The following is a 25,665-nucleotide window of genomic DNA, read 5'->3' as shown; positions in this document are numbered from 1 at the left end:
GGGGTGCCTGAACCTGGGAGGCAGAGGTTGCAGTGAGTTGAGATCATGGCACTGCACTCCAGTCTGGGTGACAATGAGATTCCATCTCAAAAAAAAAAAAAGGAAGAAATAGAACACTTAATATTGTATGTGCTAACAGTTGAGCCTAGCATACAGTAAGTCTCAGTGAAGATGATCTATTATCATCTGTCATTATTATTGCCATTTGTCCTGTTGGTCAGGAATGTTTAACAATTCTTACAAGTTGCATTTTTATCTTCTAGCTGTTCTGTTAAAAGCGAAAATGAAACAATTGCCTGCGGCAACAGTTAGACTCCTTTCAAGTTCTCAGATCATCACTTCGGTTGTCAGTGTTGTAAAAGAGCTTATTGAAAACTCCTTGGATGCTGGTGCCACAAGCATAGATGTTAAACTGGTGAGTATCCTTGAGAACCCAGATACCTTTAAGACAAAGAAAAGGGGCTGGACAGATGTTTTCTCTTTAAACTGTTACCTTTATTTTATTTCTTCACACCAGTAAATTATTCTTAGGACATTGGACCCTTTGTTTTAGAGTAAATCTTTAAAAATAAATTTTAATTTAAATTAACACTATAGTAACACTAAAGGAAATATAAAAGAAAACATGTTCTTTGTTTTTTTGAGATGTGTTTGAGACAAAAAACATGTTGTTTGTATTTTCTACAAATATTGGTTATTCATGTTTCCTTGTTTTAAATATTTCCTTTTGCATTTTATTTTTTCCGTCTAATCTAGTTTCAAACCATTTCTCTTGTTACTTTTTTCACATTTTAAAATATAAGTTCTGTATATTACATCATTTGAGTAAATATGGCCTATATCACTCATTATGATTTATTGCAATTAGTTTCCATGACTAGTTCCCCTGTTCTAAATTGCTAACACATAGAGATATGGTCTATTTTATTCATTTTTGTGTCCTCTATACCTGGCTAGTACCTAGTACATACTAGGAAGGTAAATAAATCTGATTGAATATAAGAATACATTTTTAAAAATCTCATAATTATTAGATATTTATGGTGTTTCTGGTGGTATAGAACTAGAAACAATGCTGATAGAAATATATTTGTACGAAAGGGACCTAACCTTTTCTTATCTACCAGATAAGATTCTATGAGATGGACATACTCTATGTATGTATATTTGTGTAAAAATAAAATCCCTTCTTATAAATTACTTCTTATAAAACACTGTGACTTAACTACTATACCCATTTTATTTATTTATTTATTTTAACGGGGTCTCGCTCTTTCGCCCAGGCTGGAGTGCAGTGGCGCAATCTCAGCTTACTGCAATCCCCCTCCCCAGTTCAAGCAATTCTCCTGCCCCAGCATCCTGAGTAGCTGGGATTACAGGCCGTGTGCTACTATGCCTGGCTAATTTTTGTATTTTTAGTAGAGACGGGGTTTCACCATGTTGGCCAGGTTGGTCTCGAACTCCTGACCTCAGGTGATCTGCCCACTTTGGCCTCCCAAAGTGTTGGGATTACAGGCCTGAGCCACCCGCGCCCAGCCATACTATACCCATTTTACAGATCATGTTCTGAGAAGTTTCCCAAAGTCTCATAATTAGTAAGTAGTGGAGCTAAGACTGGAATCCAGGTCTTTCTGACTCTAAAACCAGTTCTTGTCTGTGCCAGTGGTTCTCATGATGTTTGGGTGCATCAGAATAACTTAGGATGTTTGTTAAAACTGTTACTGGGCCTTACTCACAGAACTTCATAGTCTAGGTGGTACCTGATAATTTGCATTCTAGTAAATTTCTAATCGATGCTGATGCTGGTGGGTTATGGAACACACTTTGAGAACCATTCTACTCTATCAAACCTCTATTCTGTTTTTAATACACTCTAAGCTTTACAAACAAGAAAAAAAGTATATTAAACCCAAAGAAAGACAATTTGTTTTTCTTAGGCATTTCGTGTAGTCAGTTCAGTCTGATTAGAGTATAATTGATAATTAAACAGGATTAGATAGTTATATTTGACAGACTTCACTTAAGAATCTTTGGCAGGCAAACGTCTTTTTCTTAAACATTTCTGGAAGAAAAACTGGTTTTTAAAATAGTGTTACAAAGCCAACAGAAGTCTTGTATAAACTAAGTTAAATATTTTAATCTGCCTGTAAATTTTAGTCTCTTGACATTTACCAGTATTTGCGTTGTAGAATTTTAAGATACACACCTTAAATGTGTGGCTCTACATAATAAGACCTGTTTCATTATGGTTTTATGCTATAATAGCTATCCTGACTAGATATGTTTTCATAATTAATTAAACAAGATGATACAATTTTAAACATTTAAACAGATCTTTGTCTTCTTACTACGGGGTTTCGAGACCATGTTGCCCAGGCTGGTCTCGAACTGCTGACCTCAAGTGATCTGCCCATCTCAGCCTTCTAAATTGCTGGGAGTACAGGCGTGAGTCACCATACTTGGCCCGATTTTTCTTTAAAATGAAGAAGAAAGACTGTTCCCAGAATGTAAACTTAACTTTATTCATTTGTTTATTTATTTTGAGATAGTTTCACTGTGTTGCCCAGGCTGAAGTGCAGTGGTGTGATCTCAGCTCACTGCAACCTCTGTCTCCCGGTCTCAAGCGATTCTCCTGCCTCAGCCTCCCAAGTAGCTGGGATTACAGGTGTGTGCCACCACGCCTGGCTAATTTTTTGTATTTTTAGTAGAGACCAAGGTTTCACCATGTTGACCAGGCTGATCTTGAACTCCTGACCCCAAATGATCTGCCTGCCTTGGCCTCCCAAAGTGCTGCAATTATTTGCATGAGCCACTGTGCTCAGCCAAACTTAATTTTAGATTGAGAGAGGTGTGAGGAACAAAATGTTAAGCATCTCCCTCCAATGTTTTGTGTATCTAATTTATCTAAAAATTGCTGACATATACAGTATTATATCACTTTAGGTTATTAAAAAGATGTGGTATTATTTTAAATACCAGAGTCACTATAATTATAGAAAGTTTTTTTCCCCCTTGATAACTTGCGTCTATGGTCATGCATGTAAGACTTTGTGGAGTAAAGTCAGGCTTATTATGGAAGTTGGCTACCAAATTTAGAATATGGTGTTCATAGAAAGTATGATCACTATGGGAATTTAAATTTTGTTTTTGTTATATTTGCATATTTTTAGTATTAGGATATAAAACTAAGCTATGAATTGAGATTTTGAAAAAATTTTCGTTGTCTGATACGATGGCTCACACCTGTAATTCCAGCACTTTGGGAAGCTGAGGCAGAAGGATCACTTGGAGCCAGGAGTTTGATATCAGCCTGGACAACAAAGTGAGACCCCACCTGTACAAAAAATAAAAATAAAAGTAGCTAGGCCCTGTGGCGTCCACCTGTAGTCCCAGCTCCTCAAGAGGCTGAGGTGGGAGGATCACTTGAGCCCAGGCATTCAAAGCTACAGTGAGCTATGCTCATGCCACTGTACCGTATGTCGCCTGAGTGACAAAGTATCTAAAAAAAAGTCTTGATTTTTTTTCAGATTAAAACTCACTGTGGTTGCCAAATTAGATGTGTTTTCTCAGCAGTTTCCTGTTAGATGGCTATTTGCAGAAAAAGATTTAAAAAGTTATAATGTAGTAAACATAAAGATTTTTATGTGTACAGTAAGGGTGAAAGTATTAAAAATCAGGTTGATTCCTGCTATAGAAAAGCAAAATAAGTAAACAAAAAAACAAAATAAATAAATAAAAATCAGGTTGAATAATGATACTTGCTAGGTTCTTCCTGACTAGAACCTGTGTTACTTTGTTGCTGATGGAGTTCTGTTCTGTTTTGTTTTGTTTGGGGACCATACATACAAAAGGTGTATGTAATTCAGAAGAATTTTTTCAGTGAAGTTTAAACATAAATTACTGTATACTGTAAATACCCATGATAATGAAACAGTGAAAAGAAACCTTAAAAATCAGCCTAACCTCCTTATTCAACAGTTGAATCTGTGTCCAGAGAAAACAAGGGAGTTGCCCATTGCACAATAACTAGAAATTAGTAGAGCTAAAGAATTTAAAGTCTTATATCCATAGTGCTATGCTTTCATAAAAGTAAATAAATGTCAAAATTCTTTCACTTGTGTTTCCTTCTAAGTGTGATAACAGTTTAATACTTTTACATACTGAAAGTGTTTTTTGACATTTTACAGGAGAACTATGGATTTGATAAAATTGAGGTGCGAGATAACGGGGAGGGTATCAAGGCTGTTGATGCACCTGTAATGGCAATGAAGTACTACACTTCAAAAATAAATAGTCATGAAGATCTTGAAAATTTGACAACTTACGGTTTTCGTGGAGAAGCCTTGGGATCAATTTGTTGTGTAGCTGAGGTAAGGTAATTATATTGGTTATTTTAGTGATTTCATATTCACTGAATATTACAGTTAAAACTAACCCGGTATTTGGTGAAGTATGGTTTTAATTATTTTTATTATGGTAAAATATACATAACATAAGCCGGGCAAGGTGGCTCACGCCTGCAATCCCATCACTTTGTGAGGCCAAGGCAGGTGGATCACCTGAGGTCAGGAGTTTGAGACTAGCCTGGCCCACATGGTGAAACCCCGTCTCTACTAAAAATACAAAATTAGCTGGGTGTGGTGGCTCACATCTGTAGTCCCAGCTACTTCGGAGGCTGAGGCAGGACAATTGCTTGAACCCGGGAGACAGAGGCTGCAGTGACCCGAGATTGTGCCACTGCACTCCAACCTGGGCAAGACAGAGCGAGATTCTGTCTCAAAAAATGTATGTATATACATAACATAAAATTTATCATTTAACTATTTTTAAGTGTACAATTCAGTGGCAGTGGCATTAGCTACAGTCACATTGTCATGTATCTATCACCATTATTCATCTCCACAACCTTTTCATTATTTCAAACTCTGTACCCATTAAACAATAATGCCCTTTCCCCCATCCCCTAGTACTCACTGTTCTACTTTCTGTCTCTATGAATTCGACTATGCTAGGTATCACATATAAGTGGACTCAAAATATTTGTTCTTTTGTATCTGGCCTGTTTTTCTTATAATGTCTTCAGGGAAATGCATCAAGATTTCCTTCCTTTTTAAGGCTAAATAATATTCTATCGTGTGTATATACCACATTTTGTTTATCTGATCTTCCATCGGTGGACACCCGGGTTACTTTCACCCACCTTTGGGCTGTTGTGAATAACGTTTCTGTGAACATTGGTGTACAAGTATCTGTTTGAGTCCCTGCTTTTCTTCTCTGGGGTATATATCCTGAAGTAGACTTGCTATGTCATATCATAATGCTGTGTTTAATTTTTTGAGGAGTAGCAAAGTGTGTTTTGCATTTAAAAATTGTAAATTGTATTAAAAAAATTAAACGGATATTTAGCTATAGCACTTCTCAGAGTCTTTACTATATTCAAGCACATTGTAAATTTCTAAGGTTGGTGGTTTATATAGGTACTTTTTCCTACACCTACTTGACCATGAAATTCTTTTATTGAGAAAGCATATCATTTTTGTTTGTTTGCTTGTTCTGTGGACTACACTTTGGAAATACCACTCTAATCTCAGTTAGTGAGATTATGCCCTAGAGATGTGAATTGACTTGGTCTAAACCCTACCTAGTTAAGGGCAGATTGGATCTAAGAACTTTAACCTTCTGACTGTGGGTTAGGTGCTTGGTGACTATGTTCTCCTGAGTTTAGTGCTTGGCACACTCAATTGCATAGTACAAATTATACTACACTGTCTCTGCCCCGATCTTATAACTAGTTTGTGGCAAAGCCCATCTGGAATCTTGATCTCTTCATTTCTGTTATCTCAGTTGTGTTTGATTACATGACTCTGTACTACTTTTCTTGTACTATACTATTACCCTATGGATGTTGGGCTCTTATTGTGTAACATATCTATGTGCCAGGTGACAGAGTGATTGTGAGGGTCTCTTGAGCTCTTGAAATTTGCCCAGTAGCCATGTAAAATCCTTCATTTGTGCTTAGGCTGGCAGACCCTATTTAGGCAAGAATGTTTCAGTACAGTAAAATGATAGGACTTCATACCTGTTGTTCTGGAAAAGTGACACAGACATGAGCTATTGTTGCTGTCTTTCCTTCTGGTCTTTGGACATCTGTTCAGTAGTCCAGTCTTACCAGGAGTAATGATGTATTCTCTAGGTTCATTGTGGTCTTCCCTCAGCCCTTCTGTTTTTGAAGTGCTGGCATAAGATAGTGTAGGTTTTCTCCATTTTTTGTGGCTACGGTTCCAGCTCAGTACAGATGCTGCTTGACTTATGAGGGGATTACATTTCGGATTAAACCTTTGTAAGTTGAAAATATTGTAAATCGAAAATACATTTAATATGCTTAACTTGCTGAGCATCACAGCTTAGCCTTACCTACTTTAAACATGCTCAGAACACTTACATTGGCCTACAGCTGGGCAAAATTACCTGGCAACATAGTACACTGGAGAGGATCTGTTGTTTATCCTCATCTTCACGTGGTTGACTGGGAGCTGTGGCTCACTCACTGCCTTAGCATTGCTAGCGTGTCCACTGCTTTCTACTGAATGCATATCACTTCTGCGCCACTGTAAAGTCAAAAAATCCTAAGTAGCACTGTTGTTAAATTGGTGAACATCTGTGTTCAGTTTTTTTACTTTTGGGCTTTTCTGGCTGTGTAACATCATGTCTTAAGTAGGCCAGAAAAATTGCAAAGGAGATGAAGTTTAAGTGGGAGATTTTGCTGTTGGAGCATAGAGGACTAGGGGCCCTTGCTTATTAGAATCCAGATGTTTAGACATCATTAAAGGGAAATTGTTACGTGTACTCTTAAAACCGCTGTCCAAAATCTAGCACACTATGTATTTCTCTGTTTACCTCAGCACTCGCTTTATTTAGAGTTCACAGAGCCTCCAAATAGATTTTGGGGAAGAGTGACTAGAGGGTTCAACTGGACATTATCCATTTTTCTCCCCAAGACTGTAAATGGGAATCCACAACTCTGGATCTTGTACGAAGAGTTTGTTTTTAAAATTGCATGAGGTTTGCACCAGGGAACCTCTGAATCTGCCCGTATTCTTTAGCTGTCAGTGACTACTTTAGAAATTATTTTTTTTTTTCTGTTTTAGAGCATAAGTATTTGATTTTTTTTTTTTAACTGTTGTTCAGACTTGACAGATAGGCTTTACACTTTATTTGGTAGATTATTGTCAAAAAAGATAATTTGGCATTTCTGTATTTTCTGCAAGATACATGTAACCCTTCAGAGCTGAAATTGGTCATAATTAGCTTTGCCTGCTAGGTGGCAGCACTATACTTGGTTTTTAGAAATAGGTTTTACATGAGCCGTATGATTTATTCAAATCTTCACTGTAGTTCTGAGTTTAGATGGCAGTTTTTTGTGTTTTTGTCCATTGGTCACTTTCTATCTTGTTTCCTTATTTGATTACTTAAACCCACTTAATAGGCAAGTTTATCATTTTGTCTTTGTTTTATTTTGAGGCACTCAAGTGGCCTTAAGTGTAAATAAAATAATTTTGCTCATCAGAATTACAAAAGAATTTTCAAAGTATCACAATAGTGGAGAACTATAAAGTTTTTTTTAAAAATGTTTGCAATGCCAAGCATTTATATTAGAAAATATTAACAGTATTTTATGGAGTTTCCTTTCTTACAAGTCTTTGGGAAAACCACATATAGATGTGTGTGTGTATGCATTTACACACACACCTACACTAACAACACAATGAATTTTTACATACGTATACTCCTGATCAAGATTTAGACCGTTATCAGAACCCCAGAAGGTTCCCTCATACCCACTCCCAGTCAGTACTCCTCAGAGGTAACTACTATTCAGACCTGTCAGCACAGATTAGTTCTTTATGTTCTTGAACTTGATATAAATGAAATCTTATGGTATGTATTATTTTGGCACAGAGTGTTTAATGATGATTTAGGTTTGATTGTACCTGAAAACTAAAGGAAATACAGAGCTAGCTGGAAGGAACTTTTATAGTAGTAGGGGACCCTAGTACACTATCTAGATCCCCCACTTCTGGACTGAGCAGTCAGCCCCCATCTGCCAAGAGTGTTGGTGACTCACCCCTGAGTCTCCATCTGGAGCTTGCCCTTACTGCAGCTGAAGAGAGCTGCCTTACCCAAGTCATGCAGGACAGCCTGCCTCCAATGAATCCAGTGACTGGTTGAAGGGTTATAAAGGTCCTGATTCAGGACAACATTGCCCTGTGCCCACTGGTGATCATCCCAGAGAACCCCCCCAATAAACTGCCCGCTCACTAATCTGCATCTCAAAGCTTCATGGATTAGCCAGCCTACAAATGTAGGTCTTCTGTGCTTCAGTCTGTTCATAGTACTGATGAGGAAACTGAGGTCTTTTGAAGCCAAATGCCAAGTCTTCTTACCTCAACTTCAAAACACTGTCTCTCATACTCAAGTAATGTTCATTGTGTACTGCACACAGGGTGCTGTGCTAGGTAGTTGATTTCAGAGGAATTGTACACAGTGAAATAAGAAATTTGTAACCTATTCAGGGATACATAGTGTGTTCAAGGCAAAGCCCAGAATTCAGTCCTAATTTCATGCCTTTCAGTAGTGAGTTTTCCATGGTAGGTTATATTACCTCTTTACTAGCATGATTAGAAATGTATTTATAAAGTTTAAAAATACCTCCATATTAAATATTAAATTATTTACAAATATACCCAGGCCTGCATTGCTAAGTTCAATAGATAAGTTGTTAGGAGTAGGTGAGTTGAAACTTATATGGGAGGACTGTGAATAGTATTTGAGAAAAACAGGATGTTTGTTGAAGTCAGTTACATTTAAAAATAAATATTTTAACTAAGAGTTAATGGGTGCTTTTTGGGAGAAAGGAGTTCATTTTTTAAACTTAATGAATATTCCTTAGCACTCAAAGAATTGAGGTTTCACATATAGAAAAAATATATTTTCAAGACTGGCTTATTTTGAAACTTTTTAGATGAAAATTATAGTGAATGCAATAAAAAATAGTAATTTGGTTATTTTATCTACCAAACTAATTGATGCATATAATTTTAAAGTCATAGGGTTGTAAACCATCCTAGGCTCAGTAGATTGATACGTAATTGGGCACACTGTTAAACAGCCATCACCTATAACTCTAGTTGTTGACATTACTTTCTGTTTATTTAAAAATGTTATTAAGAAGAAAAATTAACTTAGACTTTCAGCAGAATTGACTGGAGAAATCTAAAATACATCTAATTCTATGTTCTTTATATACTTGAATGATCAGTTTTCCTAATTTGTCAATTATAAAATAACTTCCAACCTTAAACAGTCCAAAGGAGTAAAGCATTATTTTTGTTTTGTTTTATTTTCTAATTTTTAAAATTTTTCGTAGAGATAGGGTCTCACTCTGTTGTTCAGGCTGGGCTCAAAATCCTGGCCTCAAGCAATCTTCCTACCTCAGCCACCCAAATTGCTGGTAGGCATGAGCCGCTGTGCCCTGCAGGCATTCTTTTTATATTGACAGAGTAAACTATTGGTATTTTAAAATGGAATTACTGCTTGCATGATCTGTGATGAGTATATCAGCAACTGACACATTTACTGGTAATGGTTTTCTTTAAAATCGTAACGGCAAGCATAACTTCTTGAAACTTAACTACTGTTGACCGGTCTACTGTTGACTGGAAGATAACATATTTTGTATGTTACATGTATTATATACTGTATTCTTACAATAAAGTAAGCTGGTGAAAATAATGTTATTAAGAAAATATAAGAGAAAATATGTTTGCTATTCATTAAGTGCAGCTGTTCATTAAGTGTTCGTGTTAAGTAGGCTAAGGAAACAGTAGAAGAGGAGAGATTGGTCTTGCTGTCTCTGGTGGTGGAAAATCTGTGTGTTAAGTGGACCTGCACAGTTCAAACTTGTGGAAGGGTCAACTGTACATAATTTTGTGATGAGATAATATAGGATCTGTAGGTTTGTTTTTATATCACATCACGTTAAGTCTCCAGGGGTTGGAGGAGCAGAATGAGAAGCTGAGTCATTCTGTTTTGAAGATGGAAGTTGGGACTCACTTATTTGTGGGCCCACATGCTATAAAAGGGCCAGGGGAAGCCCCTAGTGTCATTATGATGGTTCTAAGCCAAGGACTCCTGACTCCTTTTCCACAGTGTAGGATTGTCTCCTATATTTTTTATAGCTGTGATGTAAGAGCTTTAGTCAAAATATATCTGGGAAGTTTTGAAGCAGTTGTAATATTTTGCTTCCTAAATACAGCTTCCTCACAGGTGATGGAACTCTGTTGAAAGGAGAAAAGCCAGGGCCAAGATCTCCCTGTTGTTAGGCTCCCCATAGTGGGTATCTGAGAACAAGTTCTGCAGTCAGAGTACTTTAATTAGTGCACAATACTTGCACAGGCAGGCAGGCATACTCACACACAGAAAAGAAAACATTTCAACCATTCAGGCAAAAGTCTGTATTTCACCTGAATCATAAAGACCCTGAGTTTTCAACTCGTTTTTGTGTCAGTGTTCATCTAAAAATTAGCCCCCCAAAAACTCAAAAGACTTTATCATAATTACCTTAAATGAATTTTTGTCAAGAGGATTTTTACCAGAATTATCAGGATATATTCTAAGTTTTTTCTTTACTTTTTATCTAAACATTGAAGAAAAACTCTTTTTTTATTAAACATAAAGTTTAAATGCTTTTATGTAATTTTAATTTTGCAATGATATACTGCAATTTCTTGAAACTCAGTAAACTGGACCAGAGAGTCAGTTTTTAATAACTGATAACTAATATAGCCTCCAAGGTCCTCTAAGGACTTGTAAAACTTTTCCACTTAAAATACTGGTTTTCTTTATTTCTTCTCTTGACACCAGTAGATTCACTCTCTGCCACCATTCCTCAATGTCTGTAGTAAGAATCACCAGTAATGTGTACTGTTAAAGATGCTCCTGATAGTGGAGTTACTGCAGGCTCACATGCTAGGGCCTGCACAGCTAATGAATTCTGAACCTGTGCCCGGTCCAAAAAGAAGTTTCCTGCTCCGGACACAGGGTCATGTGATGAAACGAACTCTCGAAATACAATTCCCTTTCCTTCCTCTGTGGAACAAACACACTGGATTTCATAAATTTATGAGATACACTTATGTGTTTGCTTTATGCTTACTGTCTTAGCCATGAATCGCAAAGCATTTCCTATCTAAATAAATTTTCATAGTATTCTACAAATTGTAATTTGACAAAATTTTAATGTTGGAAAATAGCAAGTTTTTTTGTTTTTTACTTTAACGTAAATGTTACATTATGAGCACTAAGGTCTTATTTTGCTTTTTAGCACTTAAGTTTGTTTGCCTAGACTAGAGTATATATGTTTAAAGGATGAGCAAGTTAATATCTTGTAAGATACTTTGAAGTGGTTAAAACAAAATCCCATGTAACCTTATAAAGTATTAGCATCATCTTCATCTTATCATCGCCCTTCCCTTAAAGATGATCTATGGAATCATTTATTCAGGACCATCTAGAAGCCACTGGCAGGGTTAGTACTGGAACTCAAAGTTCCAGGGCCGCCTTTGCTCAGTGACACCAACTTTAGGTCAGGTGACTAGTTCTTTGGAGAAGAGAAATAGAATTCAGTTGACCTTGGCATTTTGGAAAAGCAGTTGGTTAAATGTAGAATTGTCTTTAAAAGGATAATTATGGAATAATTAGCCCAGAAAAGAAAATCTCTAGTACTTTCTGTCCTCTAAATTACACTGCTTTTGGACCATGGAATGTATTTTGGAAGAAGTAGATCCCTTAAGAGTACTCAGAAACTCATAACTTTGTTTTAGGTTCTGCTTTTTTGGGGGATAGTATCACAGTAATAGCAGCTTGACATAGCGCCCCTAGTAACAGTTTCATAGACTTCATTTTCAGAGAGAATCTCACGTCCTCTGATGATATTGTGAGCTGGAGAAGCCGTTTCTTTTTGTTGCTCTGATATTCCCTGCATGGTACCAACATGTTCCACAGAGCTGTAGGCCCTACAGTAAATCTGCTTGGTTAGGGCAGGGTGACAGAACCATCAAATATAGACCCACCTGGATTCAGATGAATTCCAGCGGTGGGGTTGGATTATTCTGGTGTCTAAATTATATGGATTTACTTTAGAATATTCAGCTCTTCATATAAAGATGGCCAAGAACGATTACTCCCAATTTTGGGTCATCGTTGGCTCACCGGATGTGTGAGGAGGCTACCTTCTTCCCAATGCTTTCCTTGCCAGCATCCCCACTCCCTACTTTTTTTTTTTGTTTTTTTTCGAACAGTAGCATATTTTACTATTGTTGTACTTTCATACCTACCTCATGGGGTAAGTAAATAGAAAGCTGAGGATGAAGCTAGCTCAAAAGAGGGCAGACACTTTAAAATTTGTATTTCTATGACTAACCTTACTGAATGAAATATCTTCTTGACTTATGCTTACATGTTTTAAAGATTTTTTAATTAATAAGAAATTTATGCTTAATGAGTTTAAAGCTCAGTTTTAAGAAAAAATATCTGTAAATATATATATAATTTAATTTTTTGGGGACCATAAACTTGAAATACAGAAGTGCAGTTTTACACATTATATAGAAGGGGGAGGGAATGATCACTTTACTGAAGAACTATTCATTTACCAACAAATTTATGGAAATAGTCTGTTAAAAAATAAGTTCCCTTAATACAGTTGATGTACTTGCTTTTACAGACATAAGTCACATAATGCATAGAACAAATGGCATTTCAGGTATACTTGTTTGTGTACAAGTGTTTATGAAAGTGAAATACTCAAAACAGTAATTTGCAACGTAAAAAAATACAAGCTGGCCTGTTGCTTATTGGTGTAACTCTAAGGAATATTACAAAAGAACTAGTCACAAATGTTTATTAGGTAAAATACAATATTGAGTAAGTATATTATGCAATAATCATTTCAAATCTTTGTTAATGAATCCATCGCAATATCTAAAGTGTTAGTTTTATTAGACTTTTTTTCCCCCAGGTTTTAATTACAACAAGGACGGCTGCTGATAATTTTAGCACCCAGTATGTTTTAGATGGCAGTGGCCACATACTTTCTCAGAAACCTTCACATCTTGGTCAAGGTAAGAAAGTAGCTTTGTATACAAACATTCTTTACCTTTTCTATCTTAATTGTTTCTTTAAAAAAGGAAAAAGTTACTCCGTGAATACAAATGTATTGCTTTGGGCTTGGTCCTGATTAAGACTAGTTAACTTCCAAGTAAACATTCACCCTTTATTCTAGCCACCGATTTCTTAAATGTTTACCATTGTTCTCAAAAGGAACTGTATGAGAGACTGGACACTTCCATGGACTAGTTACTCTTCTGTAAAAACTAAGAGTATTTATTTTACCAGTGCTGAATCACCAGTGTCATCTTCATATATGAAGAAGATTAGTATTTTATTGAAATGTATAAAACATAATTGATTTGGTAATAATGGTAATAAACCATACCATCAAGATATGATTAAATAGATAATTTAAAATACGTTTATTTATAGAAAACTTCAAACATGCATAAGAAGTTACTGTACTTATCACTCAGTTTCAATAATTTATCAACTCCTTGCTAAAGTTCTTTCATGTAATACTCTCGCCCATTTCTTTCCTTTCTATATTTGAAGCAAATACATGTATTATTGTTTCTACTTGTAGTTAGGGTTTTATATACTTTTATGTAATATTATTACATTTTAATTGGTATCTTATGTTTTTATTCTTTATTTTATTTTATTTTTCCTGAGACAGGGTCTCACTCTGTCACACAGGCTGGACTGCAGTGGCGTCATCTTGGTTCACTGTAGTCTCTGCCTCCCAGGCTCAAGTGACCCTCCCACCTCAGCCCCTTGAGTAGCTGGGACTACGGGTACATACTACACAGCTGGCTAATTTTTGTATTTTTAGTAGAGACAGGGTTTTGCTGTGTTGCCCAGGCTGGTCTCGAACTCCTGAGCCCAAGTGATCCACCTACCTTGGCCTCCCAGAGTGCTGAGATTACAGATGTGAGCCACTACGTTCAGGTGATAAGTTTTTAAATTTCTCTAAAAACTATTTACTTACAAGGGTAAAAAAGATCTCTTTAGGCTTCAGTTTCACATATTTCCTTTAATCTTTTTTTAGTAATTTCTAGTAATGGGATGATTAAGAGACTATTAAAGTTATCACCTCTTTAGAGTCATGTTCAAAATAATTATTAGATCTGAAAAGGGACTTGTGGGTTTTGTTGTTGTTGTTTATCCTTCTGCTTCTCCAATTTGCGTTGTAAATTCATGTTTAATTTTGTGTTGCCTCATAGTAACTTATCAAAGTACATCCTGTATATTTTCTGTGGTTTTTTTTTTTCTCAAAAGACTTCTGTCTTCATTTCATGTATAAAATATAAATTTCTTATATTTTAATACTGGTACCAGATTCTCTCACTCGTTCTCTTATTTTGTAAATCCTTAGCTTAATTACTGATTACTTTTGCCCATTAGGAATTGATAGTTTTGCTCCACATAAAGGAAAGAGTTAATAGAAACTCCTAAGACAACGCACATTTTTTCCTCATTTATTCAGTTAATGAAAATGAGCTGAAGTCTAACAGCTATTTTATTTGATGTAGAATAATACAAATATTATATAGGTTTTAATTAAAAATAATAGATTATACTTCTTTTACTGTATATCAAAGGTTAAGACAGAGAAAAGGCATTTTTAAAATATGGCTCCTCTCTAGAAGTAATCTGACCCCAGTTCTTACGAGTTCAAATTAGGAAACCATTAGGAGATATTTGAGTGGCTATCCAGTAGAGTACTTTGAAGTAATCTAGTTGCCTTATAAAACTTAAAAGAATTTATTTTTATCTTAGTAGTGACTGGTCTAATCTGGATGGCCAATGGTTTTGCATCACTCATACTTCTCATGCTTTTCTTTATTCATCTCCATGGGAACTATGAAATAACAATCCTTAGATATGGAATCCATCTAATCTTTGCCCTTTTGCTGTTGATTTTCCTTTTCCTGCTGACCTCAGTCTTCTACCTTAAGTAAGTGAGACCAGGTATGCATATTAAGGAATTTCTGTAGTCAGCAAATGAACTTTACTTTCTTTAGTGTATTTCTTTTATCTCAAGAAACAAGAATAAATACTTAGAAGATCCGTAGTTGCAAAACTACTAATTGCTTTTCATAACTCAGTTTTTGCACCTAATTATAGTTGATTGGTTAGGAAAACAGCAGAAAGTCAAAGTCTTAATTTTAAGTTGTCCTAGATGGACATATTATATATATCTACAAACACGTTCAAAAGCCTTTTATATTTATATTGACTTAGTGCTGATAGTTTTTGAGTGATTGAATCACATACTCACATTTCACCAGCTGTCATTTAGCTTCCATTTAAATATTTTCTGTGTAAGATAAAATTACAGTTCAACCATCCTAATTTATACCTGTACATGTAGGGTTCTTGGACTAATTTCTGCTGTGAGGTGAACATCCCTGCTTAGCATTTACTCTTCATGTCATCTGATATAATGATACCTGTGGGTGGCATAATTGTAGGTACAAGAACAACTTAACAACAAAATTTTATTTAGGTATTGGAAAATTTGTTACCCCTTTAAAAAACATTTTATTATTATTATTATTATTATTATTATTATTATTATTTTAAGACAGAGTCTCACTCTGTCACCCAGGCTTATTATTATTATTATTTTGAGACAGAGTCTCACTCTGTCGCCCAGGCTAGAGTGCAATGGTGTGATCTTGGCTCAGTGCAGCCTCCACCTCCCAGGTTCAAACAATTCTTGTGCCTTGGCCTCCCAAGTAGCTGGGATTACAGGTGTGTGTCACCATGGCTGGCGAATTTTTGTATTTTTTTTAGTAGAGACAGGGTTTTGCCATGTTGACCAGGCTGGTCTCGAACTCCTGACCTCAAGAAATCTGCCCTCCTCAGCCTTGCAAAGTGCTGGGATTATAGGCGTGAGCCACCGCGCCCAGCCTAAAAAACGTATTTTACAGTGTTTTAAACTAGTTTACTAGAAATTCCAGCTCTGGTTTTTCTAGGTGTGTATTTGTTTTATGGATTAATTCAGCCATTTAAAATGATTTATGTGTTTAACAGTATGTCACCCTAAGTTGCCCTTACCTTCTGTTCACTTCCATTTTAAAGCATTTTTTTAAACTAAAAAGAGAAATAAGTCCATCTTTTAAATTATTGTACCAAGAGCATGGAGTAAATTATTAGCTTTAGTCCTGTCATCTTCTGTCATCACCTATATTCCCTTTACCCTAGATAATCAGTATTAAGCTTTCCAAATTGATTTACCTTCCTGGTCAAATTCTTTTAACATCTCTCAGTACTCTGCCGTAGAAATTTCTTATATATCAAAAGTAGTATTTAAAGGGCTCTGATCATTTTGCTGCTGTTCCTAGAGTTTCAGAACATCATGTTCTTTGTAAACTCCTACTGTGTGATTGTGCATGTATTAAAAGATCTTTTCATCTTAAGAATGGAACTTTTATTCCTTAAATATTTGAAGAAAACTTTCTGATATATTCAACTGATCATACCTTTACATTAGGAATATAAATAGCTGCCATTATAATAATTGGCATACCATAGGGTCATGTAAAAATATAACAGGGAGCATATTACAAGACTGCAGTTTAATTCTGGTGTTTGTAGGATGTGCTAAAGTGAGAGCTGAATGATTTTCTTGTAAAACATGATAGTATAATGGGGCCTCCTCCCTATTATTGGCCAATATTACTTGGTACTTTCAAGGAAGTACATTTCTTTTTTGTTTTTGTTTTTGTTTTTGTTTTTGTTTTGCTTTTTGAGGCAGGGTTCATTTAGAATCAGAAAAGACTTTTCCATAAGTGTGTTTTATTCAGACATATAGTTCTTATTAATAATTCTCAATTGGCTGGGCGCAGTGGCTCTCGCCTGTAATCCCAGCACTTTGGGAGGCCAAGGCCGGCAGATCTTGAGGGCAGAACTTCAAGAGCAGCCTGGCCAACATGGTGAAACCCTGTCTCTACTAAAAATACAAAAAATTAGCCAGGCGTGGAGGCAGGCGCCTGTAATCCCACTGAGGCAGGAGAATCGCAGGAGGCAGAGGTTGCAGTGAGCTGAGATTGTGCCATTGCACTCCAGCCTGGGCAACAAGAGTGAAACTCCATCTCAAAATAATAATAATAATAGTTCTCATTTTACTTTCAGAGGATATTTTTAGGTGCTGAAGCAATAATTTATCAATATACAGATTAGGTATAATGTGGTCTTAGATACATAACATATATTTAAAAATCAACAGATAACTCTTTTTACTTTCATATACACGTTTATATTTTGCCCTCGTGATTTCTGTCTTCCTTCTGTCTAGAGCTACAGTGCATGCCATTATATTTGTCATCTAGGAACTTACTGACTAGTGGGGAACACAGGTGAGTGAATAATGACAAAATGAAGCCACTGACTGCCTAGAGAAAGGTTAGCAAGTTTTTCAGAAAAGGTGACGTTTGAGTTGGAAGATGGTAGGAGTTTGAAGATGATAGATAAGACATGGAGTGTAACCTTTCGGCAAGAGAAAAATAATGGATACAGAGTTTCAAGAGACCATTGCTACCTGCATAGCAATGAGGGGGAAAAAACATAATTTTAAAAATTTGTAGTCTTTAAACTCATTGAAGAACTGTGTCACAGAAAAGTTTAAATGGACAAAGCTCACGGGAGAAAGACTACGTCTTCCTAGAAAAGAAGTGCCTGGTGGCCATTTACATCGGTGGGAGCATTAACTGAGTCATAGGTGGATAAAGGAGCAAGCCTTCTATAAATAAGGGATCTTTTATGGTACTCGGAGAAACCTGCAGAACTTTTAATATCCCCTTGTGGGCTGACATGACAGATTAGAGTATGGGATCCTCAAACAGAGCTAGTCCGACCCCCACACTGAATCTCAGCAGGACTTTTGTTGAGTAAAAAGTGATAAAGAAAATTGGGACTGAGCTAGAGAAAGAAGGATCTTAAAGCCAGAGGAGAGACCTGATGCCATGTTCAAGACATTTGAAACCAAAGACATTTGAACTGGAACTAAAAGGTTCAACTCAGATAAACTCCTAGAGTTTATCTTTGAAGAGATACCTTATTCACTCTACCTGCTTGGCAGGAAACAAAGCACTTTCTCTGGGAGAAAATATTTCCTTCTTTGGTATCTATTGTTCTTTTGTACACAATGTTTGGCAAAAATAAAAATTTTGAGAGACTTGAGGAAAGGAAAATGGGATCCATAATCAAGAGAAAAAATAGTGTAAATAAACTCACCAATAACCCAGATGTTTGAATTAACAGACAAAAACTTAAAAAAAACTTAAAAGAATTTAGAAGAAAAGATGGTCAAAATTGGTAAGAAGATAGCAAATTTCAGCAGAGAAATGGAGACTATAAAACTAAATAAAAATTCTAGAACAGAAAAAGTCCCATGTCTGAAGAATTAATTGGATGGACTTATTGGAGTCAGATCAATAAAAATGATATACAAACAGAAGCACAGAAGTAGAATGGGAAAAGAACGTCATAGACCTGTGGGGCAACATTAAATGGTCTAACATACATGTGACTGAAATCTCAAGAGAGAGAATGGGGCAGAACAAAATCTGAAAAAAAAAAAAGAAAAATGTCAGAGCTGGGCACAGTGGCTCACACCTGTAATCCTAGCACTTTGGTAGGCCAAGGTGGGCAGATCAGTTGAGGTCAGGAGTTTAAGACCAGCCTGGCCAAAATGGTTAAACCCCATCTCTACTAAAAATACAAAAATTACCCAATTTTTTTATGTTTTGGCTCATGCCTGTAATCCTGGCTACTTAGGTGGCTGAGGCAGGAGAATCTCTTGAACCCAGGAATTAGAGGTTGCAGTGAGACAAGATTGTGCCATGTGCTCTAGCCTGGGCAACAGAGTGAGACTCCTGTCTTCAACAACAGCAACCAAAAGAACTAATAACAAAATTAATATTAAAAAAAGAACATGTCTGAGAATGTGCCAAGATTTTTGAAAAGATACAAAGCCACATACCAAAGACAGTGAACAGAACCAAGTGGAATAAAAATAAAGAGAACCACAGCTAACCACATCATAATTGAATTACTGAAAACCAGTAATGTGTTGGACAGGAGTGTTGTTAAGGCAGTGTATTATACTTTAATTGGAAGTGTTTTTTCTTTTTTAGAGATTCATAAAAGTGTGGTACTGTTTACAGCTTTCATGAAATACTAAAAGCAGCCAGAGGAGAAAATACATTGAATTCAGAGGAACAACAAAAATAATGACAACTGACTTCCCATCAGAAATATAGAAGTCCAAAGAAAATGGAATGACATCTTTTAAGTATTTAAATTTTTCAGCCAGGTGCAGTGGCTCACGCCTGCAATCCCAGCACTTTGGGAGGCTGAGGCATGCAGATCACCTGAGGTCAGGAGTTCAAGACCAGCCTGGCCAACATGGCGAAACCCTATGTCTACTAAAAATATGAAAATTAGCTGGGTATAGTGGCGCATACCTGTACTCCCAGCTACTCGGGAGGCTGAGGCAGGAGAATCGCTTGAACCCAGGAGGAGGTTGCAGTTAGCCGAGACCACGCCACTGTACTCCAGCCTGGGTGACAGAATGAGGCTCTGTCTCAAACAAAACAAAACAAAAAACAAAATTTGATTTAGACTTCTATAACCAGGAAAAATACCCTTTAAAGAATGGGTACAAAGTGAAGGCAATTTCATACAAATAAAACAGAGAATCTCCCATGATGCACTAGAAAAAATACTAACAGGATTTTTAAACTGAAGGAAAATGATTCTACATGGCAGCCTGAATCTGCAAGAAGGAAAGAAAAGCACAGAAAATGTGTGGAAAAAATGGAAAGACAGAGTATTTTAAAAATTCATTTTACAAAAACAAAACCAGTATATTGTGGAGTTTATCATACAGAAAAGTAAAATGCATGACAAAAACTTTACAAAAGGTAAGAGTAAATGAGGTACACTATTATAAAGTTGTTACATTGTGAAATATAATTTATTTCACGGTAATCAAGGTAGACTGATAATTTAAGAATATATGTTATACTTTCTAGAGTAACCACTAAAAGCAATACAAAGTTACATAGCTAAAAAGTCAATAAAGCATATAAAATGGAGTACTAAGAATGACATGGCAGAATTCAGTGTGAGGATTTTGGAGTAGTAGAAGCAGGAGGTTTAGCTTAGAAAATGGTAGTGTAGGTGTTAGATTATGAAGGGCCTTTTATATCATACCAGGTAGTTTGTACCTTACCATTATGAGCCACTGGAATTTATTTTAGGCAGAGGATTGATATCATGTTATTTATAAAATTAAGTGCTAGGGTTAATATTCTGTTATTTACAAGATTAACTGGTATTTTCTACTATAAATTTTGTCTTACTTTAAGATACTGTCTTCAACTACTAGGGTTTGAGGGGAGGGAAAGGACTTGACATAAATTGGAGAGAGACTTCTAGGATAGAACAGATAGACCTATAAGACTTATGCAATATTGCAGTAAAAAGTAGAGGGAAGAATCGATTCTATCTGTAGTATCTGCCTTTGGAAACAATTGGATGTTGGTGTTATATGAGAAAGGAAGGTTAGGTGTAGTATCAAACCCAAGGAAGAAGATAATGAGTTCCAGCCTGAGTGTGGTTGATTTCATATACCTTGAGGATAGCCAGGTGGAGATAATGAGTGAGCATCTGTCTATAAAACTTGAAAGAGTCGTGTAGGTCTCAGATATGTGTCTTAGTTAACCAATTCTAAGATGTGCATTTTGTCACACTTGACGTCCCTGAAAACAGATTGTGGCTTATAATTAATGGCCACCCAAACTCCTTTTTGGAAAGGCAGCAGTGTTGGATGTTCTTATTGTTGTATCAATTGAATTTTGTGCAATATTGATAATTCGTGTGTTGACTGGAGGAATGAACAACTTCATATTTTATTGCAAGAAATGCTTTATGAGACTTAAAAAGGGAAATAGTTACAACTAAATGAAGCTGTGTTAAGTGCCAAAGGATTGCTGTCATATGCAAAGCATATGCATTTGATGCATCTGGTGCCATTGATGGCACCAGAAGAAATTGCCATATTCATGGGAGTAAAGAAATTTCAAAGCAATGAGAGGCTGATGTGACCATTTCATGTGTTACACAGGACTGTTGTTAAGGCAGTGTATCATAGTTTAATTGGAAGTGTTTTTTTCTTTTTTAGAGATTCATAAGAGTATGGCGCTGCTTACAACTTCCATGAAAAGAATCATTGGCATATAGGTAGTAGTTGAAGACACGAGAATGGAGGAAACATCTAGGGGAACAAAGAATGAAGTGAGGTGTCTGTGAATAGGATCTGGTATGGATTCTGGTGTGTGTGTATTTTCCATTTAGCAGTAGAGGCAGAATGCATACCTGCTCTGACTGCTGAATGCATGCACTTCTTGATCTCCATCAGCTTCTGCTCCAAAATTTGTCAGTGACCTTTTTACTTTCCTAAGCCAAAGAATAGTAGCACCAAAGTGTTACTAGTGAGAAATATGATGGTGTTCCAAGGAATTTAATCCTGCCTTTGGAAGTGATGCCTACAGTTAAGCCAAGGAAATGCTCTATATAAAAATAGAGGAAGACCCCCCCAAAAAAAACAATCGTTAGTAATGTTACATGCTGATGAGGCACCAGATCAAGAAAAAAGCAGAAAAACATCAACTATGAGCAAAATAGGAATATTGCACTTCCTTTAGTATTTTTCCACAAAAATCTTTTCCCCCATCTTGTTTTATTTTTTTTCTTATAGTAAATTTCCTTTCAAAAATTACAAGTACTATGTGTCTTCCATAAATAAATAATTCAGACAAATACAAACTTTATTACTTTCTCTTATTTTCTTTCTTCAAGTATTCATTTAAGACTTTTTTGTTAAATGCCTACAGATTATTCGTCACTGTTTAAGGTGCTAGGGATATAATGGTAAACATGGTAGTCCTTTGCTCTCATACTTGTATTCTAAGAGGCAAGGCAGACAAAAGTTTTTTAAAGTAGTGACATTTTCTAAAAAGAAAGAAAACATAGTTCCATTGTAGAAGCAGCAGCCTTGGATGGGGCATTTAGGGATGGATTTTCAAAAGATATGATACTCTGGGCCAGGCACTGTGGCCGAAGCCTGTCATCCCAGCACTTTGGGCGGCTGAGGTGGGCAGATCATGAGGTCAGGAGATGGAGACCATCCTGGCTAACGTGGTGAAACCCCGTCTCTACTAAAAAAATACAAAAAATTAGCCAGGCATAGTGGCGGGTGCCTGTAGTCCCAGCTACTCGGGAGGCTGAGGCAGGATAATGGTGTGAACCTGGGAGGCGGAGCTTGCAGTGAGCTGAGATCGTGCCACTGCACTTCAACCTGGGAGACAGAGCGAGACTCCGTCTCAAAAAGAAAAAAAGATACTCAAGCTGAGATCTGAAAGAGTTAGCTGTGGAAAGGTTGACAGAAGAATATGTACAAAGGGTCTGAGGTGGAAACAAGTCTGATGTGCTGTAGGAACAGAAGGAAGGACATTCGTAGGAGAGAACATAGCCATGGACCAGGTTGTATAGGACCATGTAAGCTTTATACCTCTTAATTCCCACCCCTTTTCTCCAGTTAACCAGTGTTACTGATATAGTTTGGCTCTGTGTCCCCACCCAAATCTCATCTCAAATTGTAATGTCCATGTTTTGAGGGAGGGACCTGTAATCCCCATGTGTCTAGAGAAGGTGGTGATCGGATCATGAGGGCGTTTTCTCCCATGATGTTCTCATGATAGTGAGTTCTCAGGAGATCCAGTGGTTTTTATAAGTGTTTGACAGTTCCTCCTTCATGCACTCACACTCTCTCATGCCACCTTGTGAAGAAGGTGCCTGCTTCCCTTTCCGCCATGAATGTAAATTTCCTGAGGCCTGCCAGCCGTGTGGAACTGTGAGTCAATTAAACCTCCTTTGTTTACAGATTACCCACTTTAAGTTATGTTGCAGAGGCCACCCACATTAGCATCTTCTGTTTACAGTCAAACTTTTAAGATGCTTTGCACAGCACATTTATTTTCTCATCTTGTTGTCATAAAATGTCTTTTTTGTCCCCCTTAGAAACAGGGTCTTATTCTGTCACCCAGGCCTGAGTGCAGTGGCACAGTCATAGCTCACTGCAGCCTTGAACTCCTGGGCTTAAAGGATCCTCTCACAGCCTCCTAAGTAACTAGGTCTATAGGCATGTACTAACATGCCAGGCTAATTTTTTTTTATATTTAAAGATGGGGTCTCACGTGTTGCCCAGCTCGCCTCTACTTCCTGGGCTCAAACCATCCTACTGCCTAAGGTTCCCAAGTAGTTGAGATTATAGGTGCAACCCGCCACACCTGGTGAAATCTCTATTTTGGTATTATAGTCATTTGATTAGAGTTTATCTTGTCTTATTTTCATCAAATACGTTTGGGTGATACACTTCTGGATCTTTGCAAGTCCAAAAATGTCTTCATTTTGCCCTATACCTATCTTAACTGGCTGTCAATTTCTTAATTTCTTCTTAATAGTTAGTAAATTGTTTGTCTTCTAGTGTTACAGGTGAGAAATTTGATGTTAGTCCTTTCTTGTAAGAAACTTGTTCTTTCTGTATGACAAAGTTCGTAAAATTCTTTTCTTGTCCTCAAAATTTAGAATTTCCAGTAGAATGTAGTTTCTTTTTTCTTCCTAAAATATTCCTCCTAGTAATGAAGTAAGCTCTTGAAATTGACACTTACGCCTTTAACTCGAAAATTTTCTTCTAGTATTTATTTAATTACATCTCCATTTGTTTCTTTTTCTCATTTTGGAACTTTAAAACTACTAGTAATTTCATTTTCTCCTCTTGGAACTTTAAAACTACATAAAATTTTACACTGCAGTTTCAAAGTCTTGTATGTTCCTTATGATTGCCATTTTCTTTGTTTTTGCCCTATGTTATAAGCAGTAGGACAAAAATTGACCTTTTGCAGCAACTTTAGCCTTTTTGACTGATTCACGGTAATACATATATTTTACATAGTAATACATATATATTTTACATAGCAACCCAGTTCACACATAGCTAATCAAAACAAAAATGTCATGACATAATATTTGTCCTAACTATAGGTGATGCACTCTATTTTCCGTTCTAGTTTATTCTGTCTTTTTATTCTATTTTAGTTAAAAAGAAAAAAGATGGTAGTTTTTAAATACTAAATCAGTGATTCTCAACCAGGGCAAGTTCGTTTCCCAGGGAACATTTGGCAGTATCTAGAGATATTTGATTGTCACAACTAGGGAGGATGCTACGGGCATCTAGTGGGTAAGAGGCCAGAGATGCTGCTAAATATTCTACAATGCACAGGACAGTCCCCCACAACAAATTACCTGGCCAAATGTCAGTGCTGCCAAGGTTGAGAAGCACTACACTATAAATTTATTTCATTACTCCTCAGTGTAATGATTCTCTACTCTGACTATACATTCATAAGAATCACGTGGGGAGATTGATTTCATAACTCTGAGATTAACTGTTGACTAGTAGTTTTTTAATGTTTTAAATGTTTCATTTTTCAGTGTTTTAAAAATATGTACCATCGTATATGGTTATGACAAACATTCAGTCCTAATTTTATGTGGCAGTGGTGTTTTTTTGGGTAAAAGCTAGTGGTTAATCTGATAGTTCAGCAGTATAATTTTTACACCTTTATTGAGCTTTCCAGTTAAACTATAAGTTAAAAAAATTCTTCTGTTAGATTATCCTGTGTTTTTGAATGTTGTTGAAAATCAGGTAAATTTAACTTGGTTACTAGACATTATTTCAGGTAAGAATTTCCAGTGACATAAGGTTATTATATAAACTGTGTAATCTTGTATCTCCTGTAGATTATATTTTAAAGTCCAGAATAAGCACCATTCCCAGGTAGTTTGCACACCAGCAGATTTTGTATGATACTGCATTCTTGTAAGCCCGTGTTTCTATGTGGTGATAGAAGTAAGATTATGCTTGTTTAGACCACATAGAGGCGGTCAGTCTTGTTACAAATAGAAGAGTCTAGCATGGAATCAGAGTATTTGCAAAGTTGAGCCTTTGGGTTTCTAGAATTGGAGAAGACCTTCAGTTATAGAAGGGGTTAATTACAAATTGTATTTGGATTTGAAGATCTGTGACGTTCCTTCCAAATCTAAATATGCTTTTCTCTTGTCTGTCAACAGGTACAACTGTAACTGCTTTAAGATTATTTAAGAATCTACCTGTAAGAAAGCAGTTTTACTCAACTGCAAAAAAATGTAAAGATGAAATAAAAAAGATCCAAGATCTCCTCATGAGCTATGGTATCCTTAAACCTGACTTAAGGATTGTTTTTGTACATAACAAGGTAAGCATTGTTTTATTTTTATAAGTTTCTGGGTATATGATATAAATAAATGAACAGTGTATACTTTCTAAATCAGTTAAATATGGGCTATGACTAAATGTGTGCCCTCACAAAATTTTGTTGA

At 36.2% G+C, this 25,665-nt stretch overlaps 1 protein-coding gene across 10 annotated transcripts in view; it reads left to right on the top strand.

Moving 5' to 3' along the window:
• The window catches only part of PMS1 (PMS1 homolog 1, mismatch repair system component), an 89,052-nt gene that overhangs the window by 7,456 nt on the left and 55,931 nt on the right, over nucleotides 1-25,665 (top strand). For 7 of the 10 annotated variants that reach the window (XR_004053097.1, XM_010370274.2, XM_030916083.1 and 4 more), the window contains 4 exons: nucleotides 264-415; nucleotides 4,188-4,370; nucleotides 13,079-13,181; nucleotides 25,378-25,541. Coding sequence is in view for 9 of the 10 variants with exons in the window: in XM_010370274.2 (XP_010368576.1) it covers nucleotides 284-415; nucleotides 4,188-4,370; nucleotides 13,079-13,181; nucleotides 25,378-25,541 (582 nt within the window). In the remaining variant the exon portion in view is untranslated. Of the gene's footprint in view, nucleotides 1-263; nucleotides 416-4,187; nucleotides 4,371-13,078; nucleotides 13,182-21,445; nucleotides 21,506-25,377; nucleotides 25,542-25,665 lie in introns of those variants that run through there. The other 3 variants (XM_030916089.1, XM_030916085.1, XM_010370277.2) reach the window with 3 other exon arrangements.

The sequence above is a fragment of the Rhinopithecus roxellana genome, chromosome 14, assembly GCF_007565055.1.
Source record: "Rhinopithecus roxellana isolate Shanxi Qingling chromosome 14, ASM756505v1, whole genome shotgun sequence".
Lineage (NCBI taxonomy): Eukaryota > Metazoa > Chordata > Mammalia > Primates > Cercopithecidae > Rhinopithecus > Rhinopithecus roxellana.
Note: the sequence above shows the minus strand (reverse complement) of the source record. Positions and strands in the feature narration are given on the sequence as shown.